The sequence below is a fragment of the Caloenas nicobarica genome, chromosome 10 (assembly GCF_036013445.1).
Source record: "Caloenas nicobarica isolate bCalNic1 chromosome 10, bCalNic1.hap1, whole genome shotgun sequence".
Lineage (NCBI taxonomy): Eukaryota > Metazoa > Chordata > Aves > Columbiformes > Columbidae > Caloenas > Caloenas nicobarica.
The window spans coordinates 2093419-2111768 of record NC_088254.1 but is presented as its reverse complement, the minus strand read 5'-3'; the positions used below and the strand labels follow the sequence as shown (position 1 = coordinate 2111768).

General features: G+C 54.5%; 2 protein-coding genes across 2 annotated transcripts in view; one reads left to right on the top strand and one right to left on the bottom strand.

Annotated features, from left to right (window-relative positions):
* LOC135992370 (dual oxidase 2-like) overlaps positions 1-15030 on the bottom strand; it is a 28548-nt gene extending 13518 nt beyond the window's left edge. The window contains exons 1-10 of the mRNA XM_065641474.1: positions 14997-15030; positions 7012-7103; positions 6267-6350; positions 4602-4766; positions 3052-3239; positions 1492-1693; positions 801-967; positions 659-719; positions 434-530; positions 218-305 (exon numbers count right to left, since the gene is read on the bottom strand). Of these exons, the coding sequence (XP_065497546.1) occupies positions 218-305; positions 434-530; positions 659-719; positions 801-967; positions 1492-1693; positions 3052-3239; positions 4602-4766; positions 6267-6350; positions 7012-7060 (1101 nt within the window). The 5' untranslated portion in view covers positions 7061-7103; positions 14997-15030. The remainder of the gene's footprint in view (positions 1-217; positions 306-433; positions 531-658; positions 720-800; positions 968-1491; positions 1694-3051; positions 3240-4601; positions 4767-6266; positions 6351-7011; positions 7104-14996) is intronic.
* DUOXA2 (dual oxidase maturation factor 2) lies at positions 12951-18118 on the top strand. Its single transcript, XM_065641477.1, has 6 exons — positions 12951-13097; positions 13228-13285; positions 15390-15524; positions 15684-15897; positions 16931-17145; positions 17925-18118. Exons 1-6 carry the CDS (start codon positions 12951-12953, stop codon positions 18116-18118), a joined length of 963 nt encoding a protein of 320 aa, XP_065497549.1.
* The last annotated feature ends 232 nt before the right edge of the window (positions 18119-18350 follow it).

Genomic DNA, 18350 nt, shown 5'->3' with positions numbered 1-18350 from the left:
GTTCATTTTCTCCACATCAGGTCAACCGTGAGGTCTGACCCTGGTGCAGCTGCAGGCGGTGTCTGAGGATGATTTCACCCCCCTTGGTTGGCTGTCATGCTCTGCACCCCATTTCCCTCTCAGACCCCTGTGAGCTCCTCCAGAACATAAATTAAGGAATGAAGCCCCCCCAGCCAGCCTGCCATGTCCTCAGGACCCCGCGCTCCCTTCCCTGTACCTTTCTGCTCCAGTAGCTGTTGCAGAGCCGAACCGCTGGGAACGAGCCGCTGGGGCAGGGCACTTGCTGAAACTGGCACTGGGCGTTTCTGGAACAGCAGAGAGGGGCTGGACCCACAGCCGCTGGCCGGGAGGGGACAAGGACCATCCCCAGCTCGGGTATCCCCATCCGAGGCACAGGCACCGCTCTCCCGCAGTCCCACCAGGCCCATCCTACCTCTTGTAAACGCCCGGTGGCACCATGGTGGCCAGGAACTGCCCCGCGGCTGCCACGAACTCCGGTGAGATGCTGGGGTCCAGGTGCTGCTGGTACCCTGCGAGGCAGCAGCCGTGGTCCAGCAGTCAGGCTGGGGTGAAAGGGGCCGATCCCCCTCTCCCACCCCATCCTCCATCTCCCCCGGTCCCCCCACCCTGTCCCCCGCAGCTCCGCTGTGCCCCTCACCTTCGTACTCTGGGACAGCTCTCCCCAGCAAGGTCGGCAGCCACTCGTACAGCACGATGTTCTAGGACGTGGCAATCGGGTCAGGGACAGAGCTGGGGGGTTACTGGGGGCCCTGGCAGAGCCAGAGGGTCCCACCCCTCACCTGGAAGGTGGCGATGACCCGCTTGCGAGCATGCTGAAAGAGGTCCTCGTCCGACCAGGTGGGGTGGGCGCCAGCCAGCGCCGCGGCCAGGTGGTTGTGGTAGCGAAACCAGGCGATGCTCGTGGCCTGCAGGAAGCGGTTCTCATTCCCCCAGGCGCTGCCCAGGTCTGCAAGAGCCACCGGGATCACCAGTGGGGATGTCACCACTGGAGGAGCATCCCAAGCCCTGTGGCTGCAGCCCAGCATCCCTTCACCCTTCCTTCCTCCCTGGGAAGATGAGCAGCCCAAGTGAGTGAGAAGCAGAACCCCAGCAGGGACAAAAGGTTGACAGGTGAGGATTCCAAGCAAGCTGAGCAGGTTTTTGTCAGCAGCAGCCGCTTTCCCCACAGGAGATATTGCCTGAGATCAGAGGGAGCAGCACCCGACGGTATCTATGTGTTGGTTGGGAAATGACTCGCTGCCTCCTGGGGATGTGACACCTGAAGTTCACAGCGTGTCTGTGCTGGGAAGCCTTTGCTGGGGCACACATCTTCCTCCCCCTCAGGCTGGGAAACCACCTGCTCTCCCACGGGACTCCTGACCCCCGTGTCACCGCACCCCCCGCCCCTTCCTGGGGTCTCCTCTGGGCTCAGCTCCTCCTGCTCCCCCTGCTCGCGGTCACGTGAAAAGCCATTGAAGATGCCACCGTTACCGTAGATCCCCTGGGGACCACCCAGTCCCATGGAGGGGTCCAGAGCCTTCCACATGGGGACCCTCCCGTCCGTCTCCCTGGGGACGCGCCCGCCGGGCCCCGCGGCCAGTTGTCCCCCCGAGAAGCTCCTCAGGGCATCGCTCCAGGAGTGCGAGGGGCCGTAGATGGAGCTGCCGTCCAGCCAGCCCGTCACCTCGTTGGTCTAGGGCAGGCAAAGGGGTCTTACAGGAAGGTGCAAAACATCTGAAAAGCCCCAAATTGGCCCTTTTGGTCTTGTGAGGCAGGCACCCCATCCCGCTTTAACAAGAGGTATATTCAAATATATAGATGCAAACTATATTTATGGTTGGACTCGATGAGCTTGAGGGTCTCTTCCAACCAAAATGATTCTATGATTCCAACTGCAGGAATGAGTTCCAGGTGCAAGAAAAGACCAACTGCAGGAATGAGTTCCAGGTGCAAGAAAAGACCAGGTACAGCTTCTTCAAAAGTACATTTTGGGATTTTTTTTCCCCCAGTTAATTTCGGCTATACCCAGAAGAAGACGCTCATGGAACCCCACATAGGCAAGACCAAGCTGGAAGGGGACTACACCCGTCTCTGGGGAAACTGGAAACAACTGGGGAGCCCTGTCTGGGCAGCATGTTGAATATCTCCCCTGCCAAATGTGTTCAGGAAAACATCCTTTTTAGTCTGAAAACATGCTGGAGTTTCCGTTTTCCCAAGGTTTGAAATACTGCTAAAACCACGACTTGCTAATCTGGTCTCATTGTGGTTTGTCACATGAAAGGTTCAGGAGGGAATTTTGCTTCTGTGGTTTTGACTAGGAAGCTTTCCGGTAGGAAAGGAAAAGCACCTGGGCTTGGGAACATATCCAGCCTCAGCACAGCAAAACAGAGAGAAAAATCTGGGGAAAATCTGGACTTTTTTCCTAAAATGACTGAAATTAAGTGAAGCTTTACAAGTTTACAACTTTATGACAGTATCGGCTCAGTTTTGTGATACGTTGTTAAAGATAAGAGTTGATGATTAAAATAAAGCATGTCATTATTACTGACCTTCAAGAGCGGCACACATGTATAAATTAGTGATGGAAGTTCATTGCACTTACCAAAATGCTCCAGTTATCACTTGTTCCACCACAGACAGCCTTACCTTTGCTCATTTTAATTGAAGTGATAAAAACTTTGGCAGCCAAGGAAAGCTGTGAATTGCTCCTGCTTTACTGTTTCCTCTTCTGCTCCTCATAAACCACGCAAGACACTCAACCTTGCATTAAAATACGTGACACAGATCTAGAGTAATGACGTTTTCTGTGGCCAGGAAAAGCACCGACCTTGAGCAACCAGAAATATTGCTCTGCGTGAACCAGAGTCTTGGAGATTGTACTTTGGGTTCATTTGAAATTGGTTCACACACTTGAAAGACATATTTTTAAGGAAATGGTGGTGTTCTCCTTTTTTTTATTTGCAAATGCTCTCTTGGCTGCTACAGACCCCGGTGTTGGGTGAAGAGGAATTGAGCCAAAAGGCAAAGAGCAAAAGAAACGCAATGTCCTACCTGTTCCCGGGGGCTGTTGGGGCTCTGCCCTGTCTCCGTCGCCCAGTGGATGCGCTGGAAGGGCAGGACCACATGTCCGGTGCCCGCGGGGTCAAACACAAGGTCTCCACGCGGGATGTGAATGTTCAGGAACTCAGCAGGGCAGCCGGGTTTCTCTGTCCCCAGGATGTCCGAGAGCACATGGAAACCTGCCAGAGAGCCAAGTGTGGTGAGCAGCTGGGAGGAAAGCCACTAGCACCTGGAACGGGTCGTGGTGGTGGTCAGTTGAGCCGTGCGTGGTTTCTTTCCCTGCCTTCACTGCTGGTTTGCTCCACGACTTTGAAAAAGTCTCTTTGGGCTGGAGCCCAGAAGTGTTGAGCTCCAGTCAACTCAAGCAGGGCTCTAGGAGCCCCTGGCCAGACCTCATGAGTAGGGTAGGGTCATTCAGGGACCCACACGGAGAAACTTGGCCAACAGATGTACAGAGACCACCAGCAGCTGGACCTTCTGCTGGCCACCACTTCACCAGGATCAAGGCTCTGCATTTAGCCATTATTTCCCTGAGCTCTTCTTTGCCTGTGGCCTTCAAGGCCAAGGGTTGCTACTGACGCTGAGCTTGGTGGCTGCTGTTGGACCATTGGCACTTTAGCGTGATGGGAAAAAGTGCCTCCAGGGAGAAGCTAAATGGAACTGCACTAGTGTCTGTCCTGCCTGTGGCCCATCTTAGAATCTACGGTTGGAAGAGACCCTCAAGATCACCGAGTTCAACCGTTACCCCATCCCTGGCACTGCCCCATGTCCCTGAGAACCTCATCTCCGTCTGTCCAACCCCTCCAGGGATGGTGACTCCACCACTGCCCTGGGCAGCCTGTTCCAATGCCCCACAGCCCTTTGGGGAACAAATTGTTCCCCAGATCCAACCTCAACCTCCCCTGGCGCAACTCGAGGCCGTTTCCTCTGGTCCTGGCGCTTGTTCCTGGGGAGCAGAGCCCGACCCCCCCTGGCTCCAAGCTCCTTTCAGGCAGTTCAGAGATCAGAAGGTCTCCCCTCAGCTCCTGTTCTCCAGGCTTGGGTGTCAGGGGATGTATATGAACCTTAAGCTGTACGAGGAGATAATTGTCTCCCCCTTGACAAGCTCAGCCAGTTTTCTCAATGAGCTGGGAGTATTTCGCAGAGACAGACACAACTGGGTTTGGAGACCCAAGACCCCATCGAGCTCCTGAGCAACAGCAAAAACTGCTCCAACTTGCAGGAATTCTGCCCAGCAATTTATCGCATCTGTCAGATGTTTTGCAACAAGGTAACTCTACCACTAAAACAAATGAGGAAGTTCTCAAATGACAAATACCAGCATTTAGGGCAACTGCCAAAGGTCAATGAAAATTCATGCGAACTCTCTTGGCTGGACAGTACCTTGGTATGGCCATACCCAAGGCTTTGTCTTTTGGGTGTGGGTCTGCTCTGAGCAGTGGGTGAGGAGCGCTCAGATACATTGCCTTCGGGTGCAAGAAACCAACATTTTTCCACCCAAACCAACCTTCTTCTACCCAGTGCCAGGCCCCAGCTCTTACCAAAGAAGACGGCCAGCACAGTTGTGTTCCTGCAGGAGGGCAGCCCGGAGGGTCCCCGTGCCACCGCGTTGCTGAGCTGGCGAGCGTTGGGCACGTGGGGCTCCTGCAGCGCCTGGTAGACACCGTCCGCGTAGTTGGCCGGCAGCAGACGCAGCAGCCTGGAACCTGTGGCACCCAAGCAACACGGTGTGGGGCTGGTGGCACCCAACAGATGGGAGACACAGCAACAGCGGGGTACACCGGCATGTGCGAGGGTCCCAGAAGGGACCATGAGGTCGGCATAGACAATTACAGTGGCCAAAACCACGCAAGTTTTGGCACCAACACCCAAAACTTCTTGCAAGACTGGGATCAGTGCTCTTAACGTGAGGAGGGATCCTCCATGGGCATGTCCCCTTCCAGTTGTCCTTCTCTGGTCCATGTGCATGCTCGTTGCCTCCTGGGGCTCTGGGGTGGCTTGGTCCAGCGGGTAACTGGAGTGATGTTAAGCTGCCCATGTTGACTATGTAATCCTGCATAAACACGGTGATTGCCAACACCGTAGGAAACAGGAATCATAGAATCGTTTTGGTTGGAAGAGACCCTTAAGACCATCGAGTCCAACCATAACCTAACTCTAGCACTAACCCATGGCCCCAAGAACCTCATCTAGGAGAGGGAACAGCCAGAGAGGCCGAGAGACAAAGGAGAAGATGAGAGAGAAACACCCTGACTTTGTACCCACCACCTGTCCTGGAACTGAGCATCGAGGAGGCGAGAGGTCATTTCTCACTGATGAGCAAGTTCATTTTGAAAGGCTCTTCACTGTGGTGGGCTCCATTTGCTGGAGCTCCCCAGAGCTGGGGGAAATCCTACATTGCTGGCTTAGTTTCAGGCTTGGTTTCCATAGGTTTGTTTCCAAACGTTAAGGCTTGATCTGTCTTCTCTGAAAGAGGGAGATTCATCTGCCAGGGGCACGCTGGATGTCCCTGACAGGCTTTGGTGTAACCAAAGGGCTGATGACACGCATGTCATGTTGGAGAGCCAACTGGACTCAGAAGAAGCTGCCTAATTGCCACTGCACCTTGTGTCGCCATGAAGGCAACTGATCTGGGCTGCAGGAAACAGGAGGATTCATAATATTTAATATTTTATATAAGATCCTGCCTGCTCTGCCCTGGTCGGTGGCTCGGGGACATCTCCTGGAGGTGGGCCCATGGGCTGGTTGTAGGCATGAGAAAGCAGCTCACCAGTGGCACAGGGAAATCCCACATGCCCGTCCCAGTGCATACCAGTACATGTTGCCTATCAGCCCAACAGCGCAATATCTGCTTTGTGTGGAGCACAAAAGCGGTAGGTCCAGTGTGCCCGGAACTCTTCTGTCTCTGGCCCTGTGTTAAATGCTGCTGGAACTGCATGCTGATTTTTGGCTAAAAATGCCTTTTTCCCAGCTCTGAGATCCCTGACGGTCACTGAAACACCTGCTGGGAAGAGCTGGGTCCTCCTACCTGTGCAACCAGGGACATCCCTTGAGCGCAAACAGCCACCTCTCAGGGCCACGGGAGGTGGCATTGCCTGGTCACCTCTGTGCTCAGGTCAGAAGGGCTTTCCGTCTCAGTCACAAAGCGAGCCAGATGCCAACGCGCCAGCTCGCCCCGTCCCACCGTCCCCATCCCCAGCACTCACCCACCGCGCCGCGGCTGTGGTGCAGCAGGTTGTTGTACCAGCCGTCGTAGCGCTGGATCTCCCAGGAGATGCTCTCCTGGGCTCCTGCAAGAGATCAGACCCACTTGGTAAGCAGCAAAAAAATGCATGAAACAAGCATCTCCATTACAGAATTATATTTATATTGTGATATTTTCCCCTATTCCTTCTTAAACTATCTATACAAACAGTTCTTTAGACGAGTTATGCACTCTTTTTGAGGGATAAGCCATGTCTAAAATTGCAAATTCATGCTTGTGATCCTGACGTCCCCAAAGCAATTTCTGGCCCCCACCAGTCTACTCCAAAGGATCTCCATTTTCTCCTTCTCTCTCACTGTATCAGAAGAAGTCTCTCCTTACTTCTGACGCCCACAATGCTCATGTGAGTCAAGAAAAGGCCTTGACACTGGACTTACACTCTGCTCTGCATTGTGTAGCAGCATTAGCCTTTGTCAATAAATATATACTTTGCTTCCTTTGCGTTAATTTTTATTGCTTTTATTGTCATACTAGCAAGAAGCTCCAGGTCCTGGTTACAAGCCATATATATATTTAAACAGCAGTAGGTGCGTCTCCACCTGCAGGGTCTGCAAGTTCAGTGTTTCGCTCCATTTTTTTCTTATCACAAACGGAATCATCCCCATCTCTGATATGATGCCCCAGGAGTTTGAGGAAGTTCCTCGGAGGGGATCCCCTTGGATCCTCTTCCTTGAAATCATGCTTACTTCCCAAGGTCCACGTCAGCAGCAGAGCCGCCATCAAACTCAACATCATCTCTGTGGGTTGCGGCGGCCGCTGGGTCTTTGGAAGAAGGAACCTGGGAAGGGAGAGGAGAAGGAGGGAGCTGGAGCTGGGAAGATGCTCAGACCATCATCTCAGCTCCCTCTTGTGGTTTTTCTGCCCGGTAAAACCCCGCTGCCGTTGTCATCCAACTCGATGGCGTTCTCTCATGACCAGCCTTTCTCATGACATTTTACCATCTCACTTTCCACAAAGGCCCTGGATCCAGAGCAAATTTCATCAGCGGAACACAAACCTCTAAAACCCCAGCCAACACCTGACTGAGGAGAGGGATTCCCAGACATGAACAGCAAAAAGTATATTTTTTGGTCATAAATGCTACAATGCTTCCGCTGGCTTTCCACGCACAGGAACGCCAAGCTTGGATTTAACTCCAAGAGAGGGTTTTCCATTAAATCTGTCTCTTTGTCCCTTGTTCCAGTGCTGCGGGTGTGTACCCAAGGAGCAGCATCATTTCAGAGCCAAGAGATGCACAATGTGCAGCTTTCAGCTTTTCCTGCAGCACCCTGTTGCAAGCCAAGGCAATGCTTTTAGTTTCTTGTTTTCATTGTTTCAATCAAAACTCGAAGAAATAATGGTTCCAGAAAGGCTTACATGTTGCCAGCAGCTCTGTAGGTTTTACTTTTGATTTAGTGGGAACTGCAGTTGGGATTTTTCACCTATAACTACCAGTGGCGCAAATTGCCAAATGCAAGCCCTAACTACACCGTCCGCTTGGCAAATGAAGTGATTCAAGATTTAGATGTTGCCATTTGCAGTGGCATTAATTGTGTTCATAAACTGAACGCTCGTTGCCAGGTTGTGAGCGCAGCATATAAATCGCGTCAACTCCCTTCCGACAGAGATTTCTGTACTATGACCTTTTGCAACAAGCTGTTTCTCAAGAAGTGACATCTCCGTGTTCCTCCTCCGTCACAACAGCTCCCCTGCGCTCCACGCCTCACAAAATATTATACACACGAACCTCTCTATCAGCTTTCCATAACGTGGATTTAACATTAAATCACTGCTGAAATGCCTCTGCGCTGACTGCGTTTTCGGTTCAGGCCTCACCTCCAAGGACAGAATTGCAACCTCCACCTAGAGCTGAGGCCTGAAGGTGTCACCAGAAGGTTTATCCACGTTGCTCAGGAAACACGAGGCAAAGCCGAAGCTCAAAGCACATCACCACGGGCACAGTGCAGCAGGTCTCCCTCTTCCCCTTGGGTCTTCTCGAAGGGCTCCAGCAGAAAATGTGTGCTGAAAGTCCTTCTGGCACTGAGCAAACCTTCCATGTCCTCAGATCCCGGAATCACTCTTGACCCAAGCTGTGAGATGACATGCTGGTTCTCAGGCACTTTTCATCTCCCCAGTGGCCCAGCACTGAAAACCCACATATTGCCCAGTCAATCCAAGACCGTGCGGGGGGTCTCTGGACCTTGATCATGGCCAGTGTGATACAGTGACAGTGGTGGTCTTGCTCCAAGCAGTAGTTTGGACCACAGACTTCTGAGGCCTTTCCCACCAACATGGAACTTCGCTCCCATGCCTCCACGCTACCTTTATGTCTATCTACAAGTTACTGGTCACATTTGTCTCTCCCAACCAAACCTCAAGAACTAAATCCCTTCCCTGGGAGCAGCTCTCCCTGGCAGAACTTGGTCTGTAAAGGCGTGAGGAGACATTGACACCATCAAGCCTTCTCCAGCTATTGCTGGGAACCTCCTTGCAGGCAGGGCTGGGTCACAGCAGTCCTTACAGGAAACACTTAAGAAGAGGGACGTGCAGATCTAGGCTGGGGACCTCGTGCCAGTGGCACTCACCTGTCCCACAGTCCTTCCCATGCTTCAGCACTCCCCAACGTACTCTCCCGAAGTTGAGGACCAGTTGCCAAGCTTCTCCAGAAAGAGCCCCCGCCCTCATACGTGCCTCCCAAATCTCACAAACCACCCAGGGGGTTCCTTAACATAAGAAAACCAGATCGACCTCAGAAGCCCATGGTACAGGAAAGCTTTGCAAGCTTGGATTAGCTCCGCAGACTTGTGAAGCGTCTCGGGAAGCTTGTAAAGTCTGACGAGCCCTTCAGGCTCTGCTGTTCCACAGACTCCCTGTGACACCTTTCGGAAGTCACTCCTTTCCTCTGCATCTAATGAAATCAAGCACCTGCTTCCCTCATCTTTTTTTCTCCCATCAGAGAAGATCCCTGTGCCCTGGAGTTTCATACTCCTCCAAAAACTATGGTGCACAGAGCGCAAACACATGGCTTCCCCCAGAGCAAGGATCTCCTGCTCCACCTGACCTCAGCAGATATACCAGGGGACTGTCACCTTCCTGGGTTTGGGAGCAAGCTGCATCTCCCCAGCCTTGGATGCCCTCCAGAAAATCCCAAACCCGTGCACACGCACACAAGGACCAATGGGGGGTGTCCACCTCGGGACACCCCTATGGCCAGATGCCCCAGTGCCACCAGAGTGCATAGCAGGGTCTGCCTCCACTGGTGGGACAGAAGGTCCCTGCCTGTCCCCACGGTGTCCTGTGCCCACACAGCAGGGACATGCACAGTCCCAACCCGCTCTGTCCTGCCACCCTGCTCCCTCCCAGGCAGGGTGCGTGTGGCTCCATCGCACCCTGCAGGTGAGGACACGGGTGACTCCATCCCATTTGTCCCCACACATGACCCAGAACCCCAAGTCCATGCAGGCAGGGACACAGGTATCCCCAACCTCCTAGTGCCCCACGCAGGTGTGTCCCCCAGTCAGGCGGGGACACAGTGGCCCTGGCCCCTTGGTCCCCCATGCAGATGGGGACGTGACCCCCATGTCACTCTGTGTCCTGTCCCCAGTAGCCCGGCACCCATGCAGGTGGGGGAACACACGGTCTTATCCCACCCTGTCCATCACCCAGGAAAGAAACGCGACGCCCCATCTTTTCCACCCCCACCATGCATGACCCCTTCCCAACTTGTCCCCCAAGCAGGAGGAGTCGAGAGCAGCACAATCCCCCCCGCAGGCAGCAGGTGCGTGGCTCTGGCTCCCAGTTCCCCACGCGGGGGGAAGAGGGACACGCGTGGACCCGATCCCCCAAATTCTGCCCCCCGCCCCGTGTCCGCAGCCCCCAGTCCCGGCGCTCACCTCGGCGGCGGTGCGGCGGGCAGTGCTGCGGGCTGGCCCGCCCCGGCATTTACATAGGGCTCCGCGCCCGCCGCCGTCTATAAGAGCCGGTGCGGGACGGTGCCGCCCGAGCCCCGCCGCTGCCGCCACCGCCCGCAGGTCGGTATATGGAAAAGGACCGCCGCCCCCCGCGCCGCCCCGTCCGCGCCCCGCTGACCGCCCACCCCTGCCCCTCGGCGGGGCGCCCCGCTCCTGCCCGAGCCCTTCACGCCCTCCGAGGAGCAGCCCCCGGACGCTGCCTACCCTGCTCGAGGGGCCCTGGTTAGGTGAGGGTGGGGAGGGGAGGATGAATCCCCATCCTGAGCTAGCCCGGCAATTTTTGCTATCCCATTTCGACCCCCTTGAAGGGACAGGTAAATGCAGTCCCCCCCATCCCGGAACTGCAGCTCTGGCCTTTCGGTTTCTAGGGGACAGATTTTCCTTGTTTCAATGGAAAATACCCATCTGCAGCCCCGAGCAACCCCATCTAGGATTGCTGTTGGCCCTGCTGTGAGGGTGTTTTATCTGGGCACTTTAGAAAGGTCCTTGATTCATTGTGGGGCAGGAAAACTGGGTTTCTGTAGGGAGAAACTCCTGGGGTTTGGGCAAACTTTCTGCCTCCTTTCCCTTTCTCCCCTGCCAGTCCAGAATACTTTAAATAGCAAAGTTGTCCATTTATGCCAAGTTACTGATCTTTCCTTGAAGATGTCTCTAGGCTTTTCCCTGTCCATACACTGACAGAGGAAAGCACAGAGGCTCCAGGGCTGGGGCCGTGCTTCTGCATGGAGGATGCTTTCCAAGGTGCAACAGCTTCAGTTTCTCCTGCCCTGAGCCGCAGGCACCAGTTTTCCACTTCAAAGCTGCAAAAATGCCAAGGAGCTGGTCTTCTGTGCAGGGTAACCAAGTGAGAAAGATTGGGCGGACAGCAACAGAAATAATTGTTTCCCTGGAAATCCTCTATAAAACTATTCCCAGAAGTTCTTAAGCGTAGAGGAAATGCAAATGTCCCTTCATATAGTTTTGCATGTTATGTTTTGGGGTTTCAGTTGTTCCATATCTGTTTTAAGCTGCGAAGAGTTGTGTTTCAGTGAGTACAGACTTGGAATCTTTCCTTCCCTCTTTGCATCTCATATGAAATGTGGACAAAGATATAATGAAACTGGTGGAATTCAAGCAATCAAGATTTAACTTGTCCTAGGCTAAACTCTTCATTTATTTCTTCTCTTACAGCTGCTTTGTGGGCACATCTGTTGGGCTGGAAGACCCCACGGCTGGACTTCATTCTGAATTTGTAGTGCTGGGAATCAATCACAGTCCTTGCTTGCCAGGTAATCGTAGCAGGAACGGTGCATGAAGGCTGCCCTTCTATGCTCTTGGCTTTCCAGGGAAACAGCCCAAAAGAGTTACAGCAAAATAGCCTAAAATGACACTTTTAAGTCCACGTGGTAACTCTGTTAGTCCAGAGCACAGAGTCAAGATAAGGTCAGGTCCAGGTCAGTTGTGAGCCAGCTGTGAAAACCCAGTCTCTGTTAAACTGTTTGCTGGAACGATCTGGGTTACTGACAGCAAATTATTCTGAAACCAAATATTGCTTTATGCATTGAAAAGTGACTTCAGCTGCCCAGGTAAACTGTTTTATGATACTTATTGTGATCCCTACCCACTTCCAGGGATTTGGGAGCCACTTTTTTTTTTTTTTTTGTGGCTGAATTGCTCTGGGTTGGATCTTACCTAAAAATATGATTAATACTGTTTTCAGAAAATGAGAAGAAAATCAACTCCTCCACGCAGGGACAGAATGAAATTGTATTTGGTTGTGAGTCATATTATCTCCAGCATTCCCTGACTTTAGAAGACTTCTCGGGGTAGTTACTTGCAGAGATGCTATTAAATAAGTAAAATAAAAGGACTAAGCGTGTAATCAGTTTTGGTAGAAAAGCTCTAGTCCAAGAACGGGGGAAGCTCTATAATTGCCAGAACCAAAGTGCCGGCAGGAGTTCAAAGCCGTCTGTGGGAATCACACACTTTGTTGTCTCGTGTAAGTCAGGTTCCTCTAGCCTTGAGATGAGCTCCTGATGCTCGTGCGCTCCTTGGACCCACATCCCAGCTCTGGGTGCTGCTTCTAGTCCCTCTGGATCAAGCACGGGAACAGCCCTTTCTCCCCAGATTGTACTTTTTCGGGGGAAAAGCTTCATCAAGGAGATGGGGCTGGTGGGCTTTGTTACGCTTGGAAGCGGTGGCCCCTGGCTGGGGGTAATTTTGCTGCTGGGAGATGGATGTTCTCAGTGGTTTCTTGTCGTTTTGGAGGAAGGCTGCACCTGCCGGTGGTTGCCGGCTCGTGGGCTTCCTCTAAGGGTGCTCCACGAAGCGGAAAGCCCTGGCTGTGGCAGCTGGAAGGAAGGACCCGGCTCTGTCTAGGGAGGAGCTGCTCAACAGGTTTCTGGGCTTGGGCTGCTCCTCAAGCTTCGGCAGGACAGGAGCTGGTGGTTCCCTGGGCGGCCACAAACCCTCCAGGCTGGCGGAGCCCTGCCCCAGGCACCTCCTCTCCACCGAGAGCTTTTGGGCGGTGTGTTTCTCTGCTGGGGAGTATTTCACCTGCTTGTTTCCTTGCAGCATCACATTTCCTTGTCCCTCCGGGGAGTTTTGAGGTGGACCTGCTGCAGCTGGTTATTCCGGAGCTGAGCTGGGACTGGCCACCACCACCACTGCGACCGGCCCTCTCCTGGAGGTGCAGGATGACTCTTTTTGATGGCATCTACCCCTTCTACCCGCAGCCGAGGAAACCCTCCGGGTTCAACGTCAGCACCATCATAGTCATCGTGGTCTTCCTCACGTTTGCTTGCAGCTTCCTGCTCATCACCCCGGGCATCCGCGGACGGGCGGTACGTGACCCCTCTCCCCTTGTCTGCTCCCCACGTTTGGGATGCTGGGACAGTCCTGGCTGGTTCGGGGTGAGGCGGGAGGACAGCCGGGGCTGGTGTCGCACCTGATGTCCCACCTCTGTCCCCGCAGAGGCTGTACTGGACGCTGCGGGTTCTCCTCAGCCTCATCGTGGGAGCGGTGATTGTCAGTAAGTGCTGCTCAGCCCTCGGAGCGGGGGGCCTGGGGGCAGGATTAAACCCTGGGGCAGAGTCTGTGTTGGGAAACACCAGCTGGTGGTCACAGCCGTGGCCTGGCCGAGTTTGGCTGCATGGTCCGCCCAACCTCTGCTCTGCAAAGCAATCCCACAGCTTCCCAAAAGGGCTTCCCCCTCCCTGGCATCTGGAGGTGCCTGTGGTCACTGCTGGGTTGAGAAGGAGCTTTGCTGGCTGTGACTGCACAGCAGAGGTTGAACGGGTGGTTCCTCGGGCCATGCAAGCTCTCCTGAGCTGCCCATGGCCAAGGTTGTGGGTCAAAATAAAACACAGGCAGGGCACAAGTGGGGCGGGAGGGAGGGTAGAGACCTCCGAAGGAGCAAGGCAGAAGGAGATGAAGGATTTGGTTTAGCAGAAACCAGGAAATCACAGAATCACGGAATCATTTTGGTTGGAACAGACCCTCAAGATCATCGAGTCCAACCATAACCCACCCCTGGCACTGCCCCATGTCCCTGAGAACCTCATCTCCGTCTGTTCAACCCTCCAGGGATGGTGACTCCAGCACTGCCCTGGGCAGCCTGTTCCACTGCTTCACAACCCTCTCCAGGAAGAATCTTGTGTAATAAATGGAACTGGTAGTAGAAACCAGGCTGTGGGATTTCCAACTCGGACAGGGCGAGAGAACGTGTAAGCGAAAGATGTACTGAGGGGACAGAAGATGCCAGATGGGGAGAGCAACCAGCCCTGACCCCAAATCAAAGAAACTTTGGTTACAAGACTGCCTGGAGAGGGATGGTGAAGCACAACCTAAATGACACAACCCCCAATTCACCCAGGTGATAGAAGTAGATATTGAGGCTGTGACCAGCTGTGGGGCTCTGCCAGCTGACACAGCGTGGTCACCCTCCGCCTGGGGACATCCAGGTACTGGGAGATGCCATCAGAGCTGCCCAGGAACGTGGTGTCAGGATGGAGATGGCAGAGGGGCGGAGGTCAGGGCTTGCTCCACCAGCTCAGCCCTGGAGAGCCATCCAGTGCCTCTCTCTTTACAAGGATGCAGCCAGGCGGAATTAATTGTTTTAAAGCCAGGGTCAGGGTTTCTGTCTGGCGGCAGCAGGGCACACTCAACCCCGCAGCTGGGAAACGTTCCTGCAGAGCTGCTACTGGATCAGTGCCCTCACAAGTTGATTCAGCAGCTGACCTTATTTTCAGGCAGGTTTAAAAGGTCTTGTTCAGCCTGGGATTAAATCGTCACCTTCTTTTTCTTTCAGAAGAAATTGTTTACACTGAGGGTGGTGAGAGCCTGGCCCGGGTTGCCCAGAGAGGTGGTGGCTGAACCATCCCTGGAGACATCCCAGGCCAGGCTGGACGGGGCTCTGAGCAACCTGAGCTGGTGCAGATGTCCCTGCTCATGGCAGGGGGGGCGCTGGGGGAGCTGGGAAGGTCCCTGCCAACCCAGACCATCCGTGATTCACTTTCAGCTTGTCTCAGCGCCAGAAAATTAAGCCCACCACAAAGTGAAAGTATATCAGAAAAAGATGTTCTGTTCCAAAAAGAGCATATACTAGAAATGTTTCAACCTCTTCCCCCAGCTGAAGTGGCTGGCAGAGCTGTGACGGCATTTGCCACCCTGGTTTGACAGTGATCTTCACTGTTCACTAACAGTGCGATCTAGGGAGCTTAATATTTGGCAGTGAAACTCACCCGTGTTTCCGAGGCTGAGGAACGGGCTCATTTCCCAGCCCTGTCCCCGCGGGCTGCTGTACTTGATGTGCTGGGCAGCTTGCAAGGAGGTCCTGGAGAGGATGTCCAAGGAGGAATCAGAATCAGGTCGTGGGGTTCATCCCTGGGGATCTGAGCTCCCCAGCTCCGGGATGGAGGGAGGAGATGCTGAGCTCGGGCGGACACGAGCTCTGCCAGGGCGTGGGGGCTGGTTGAGGCATGTCCTGGGCCTGAGTCAGATCTCCTGCCCTCCTTCCCCTCCCTGGCAGCGTCGTGGTGCCAACACCGCCCTTGCCGCTCGCCTGTCGTCCCCCTCGAGCACAGCAAAGCCCAGGACCGGCCCCTCTTTAACCCCAGCTTTACTCTTCCTGGCAGCTGTCCAGTTCACGGGGGACTGGGAGACCGGTTGGGTGACGGCAAACACCTCCTACAAGTCCTTCAGCCGGGCCCTGGTCAACGTGGACATCGGGCTGCATGTCGGCTTGGCGGGGGTGAACGTCACGCTCGTGGGTGAGTCTGATGTCCTTGTCTGCAGCTGTAGAGTGGCCATGGCCCCAGGAGGTCTCCAAGTGCTCTGCGGGGCCTTGGTCTGCATGGAGGCTCCTGGGACCCTGCTGCCCACCCCAGCTACAGGGACACAGCAGGACCTCAATCTTCTCCCTCTGGCAGGAAACCCAGTGAGTCAGGTCAATGAGACCATCGACTACAACGAGCACTTTGCCTGGAGCTTCAGCGCAGATTACGACCACAGCTACGGTGAAGGACTGGAGAAAGGGCTGCCCAACCCCATCCTCTACGTGGCGGAGAAGTTCACCACGCAAAGCCCCTGCAACCTGCACAGGCAGTACCGCATCTCCGGCCACTACGCGTCGGCCACTCTCTGGTGAGCCTTTCTCTCCTGGTCCAGGCAGGGGAGATGCAGAGACGTGGGAAAGGCTCTGCTGCCCTTCCCAGGAGGAAATCCATGTGCGTGACGGGGCCTCTGCAAGGTCTGCAGTCAAACCAGTGGCCCTGTAGGCACCTTGGGGTGAGCAGGTGAGAGGAATGGTCCTGGTTCTCTGCTGATCAGCTTCACCAGGGCTGGGCACAGGAGAGAGGAACGTGGTGCAGATCCGTGCTGCGATGTGGTGGTGATGGCAGGGGCCCATCCCCGTGGAGCTGCTGCCCTCGGTGGCCCCAAGAGGCCCAAGGGCATGTGTAGAATTCTTCCGTCCCCATTTCTGAGGGTGTTTAATGTTTGGGAGTGAGACCAGATGAGGAGAAACTGGTGGTGCTGTTATTATGGGGTTGACCTCAACTCTTCGGTTGGCTCTGCCGGGCAGTGATGTGTTGCTGCTCATCTGGGCCAAGGGAGAGCTGGTTCACAACTGTCAGGAGATGCTCCTCTCTACCATGGGTTGTGGAGGGTGAGGACCATCGCACTGGATTTGAGAGCAGGGTTGCAGGAGAGAGACCTGGTGGTACCATGGAGTGAGAGCTCCTGGTCGATAGCTGAAAGCTTCCCCTGTCACCCAGCTCCTGGGACAAGTTCAGAGCTGCTGCAAATGACTTACAGCTGCTTCTGCAGTTATCCCAGTGCTGTGTGCTGCTCTCTGGGCTCTGCACTGCCCCACGCGTGGAAGGGCAGGGAGCTGAGATAGTCCACATACCCTGCCGTGACCTGCTCGAGGCTGGTACGGTCTGTGGGCTGAGCAATGGGAGGAGGAAATCTGGGCTTCTGCCTTTGGGATGCAGCGCTATGAGCGCTGCACATCTGCTTGCTCAGCCTGGGGTCACTCCAGCCTGCCCACAGAGCTTCTTGGCCTCATGCAGTGCAACCTGGACTCCAGATTCCTCCTCCTACCTGGAAATCCTCACAGAGCATCCTAGTGCCTGGCACTCGCACAACTCATTCATTTGTTTTCTCTTATCTCCAGGGTGGCCTTTTGCACTTGGCTCATCTCCAATGTGCTCTTCTCCATGCCCGTCCTTGTCTATGGAGGCTACATGCTGCTGATCACAGGGGCCTTCATGATCTTTTCGTTGATCTCGTTCTCCACTGTGAGGAACTCCCTGATGTGCCCGATCCACTTTGGGACCGCAGTCCTGCACACAGGCTATGGGGGATCTTTCTGGCTCACGCTAGCGATTGGTAAGGACACTAAGCTACACTGAGCTCGAGAAGTGGGTCCTTGCAAGCCTCATGAGGTTCAACAGGGCCATGTGCAGGGTCGGGGCATCTGGGTCGGGGCAGCCCCCGGTGTCAGTCCAGCCCCCGGTGTCAGTCCAGGCTGGGATGCAGGGATGGAGAGCAGCCCCAAGGAGAAGGACTTGGGGTGTTGGGGGTGAGAGACTGGACGGGACACACATGGAGCTGCTGGAGAGGGACCAGAGGAGCCCCAGAAATGATGCGAGGCTGGAACAGCTCTGCTGGGAGGACAGGCTGAGAGAGCTGGGGGGTTCAGCTGGAGAAGAGAAGCTCCGGGAAAACCTTAGTGCGGCCTTTCTGGACTTAAAAGGGGCCCGTAAGAAAGATGGAGACAGACTTTTGAGCAGGGCCCGTTGCGATAGGACAAAGGGTGATGGTTTTAAACTAAAGGAGGGAGATTCAGGCTGGACGTGGGGAAGAAATTGTTGCCCCTAAGAATGGTGAGAGCCTGTCCCAGGTTGGCCAGAGAGGTGGTGGATGAACCATCCCTGGAGACATCCCAGGCCAGGCTGGACGGGGCTCTGAGCAACCTGAGCTGGTGCAGATGTCCCTGCTCATGGCAGGGGGGGCACTGGGGGAGCTGGGAAGGTCCCTGCCAACCCAAACCATTCTATGATCTTCCATAAGAGAAGGCATTTTCCCCTGGCAGGGGGACACCAGAAGAGGGTTGGCAGTGTGCTGATGGTTACAGGGATGCTCACAGAGAGCACATTTTCTTCCAGGCTTGCTCTGTCTTGTGGCCGGGATCGCTGTTGTCGCACTGCACTACTTCAACTTGGACTTGCTGAAAACTTTTTTTGATCTCCACAAGGACAAAGCAGAGGAGTACCAGGAGATGACTCAAGTGTGTGTCAACTCTCATTTTGCAAAAAAAGAACTGTCTCCTTCTCAGCCCTCCAAACTCAACAGCATCTAGAAGAAAGTTTTTCCTGCTCCTTCCCTGAAGGGGGTCTGAAAGTGCAGAATACAAACCCTTCTTGATGTCTCCAGAGACCCATTTCCCCATTCAACTGCCTTTGAAGAGTGCACGAGCCCACCTTGGGATGATGGGACGTACCTTTGCAGGCTGTATCTCCCAGAATGTGCCCTCTGGAAAAGGACAGGCTTTGCAGAGCCGGCAGGCTGCAAAGGGAGCAGCTCCCAGCTCT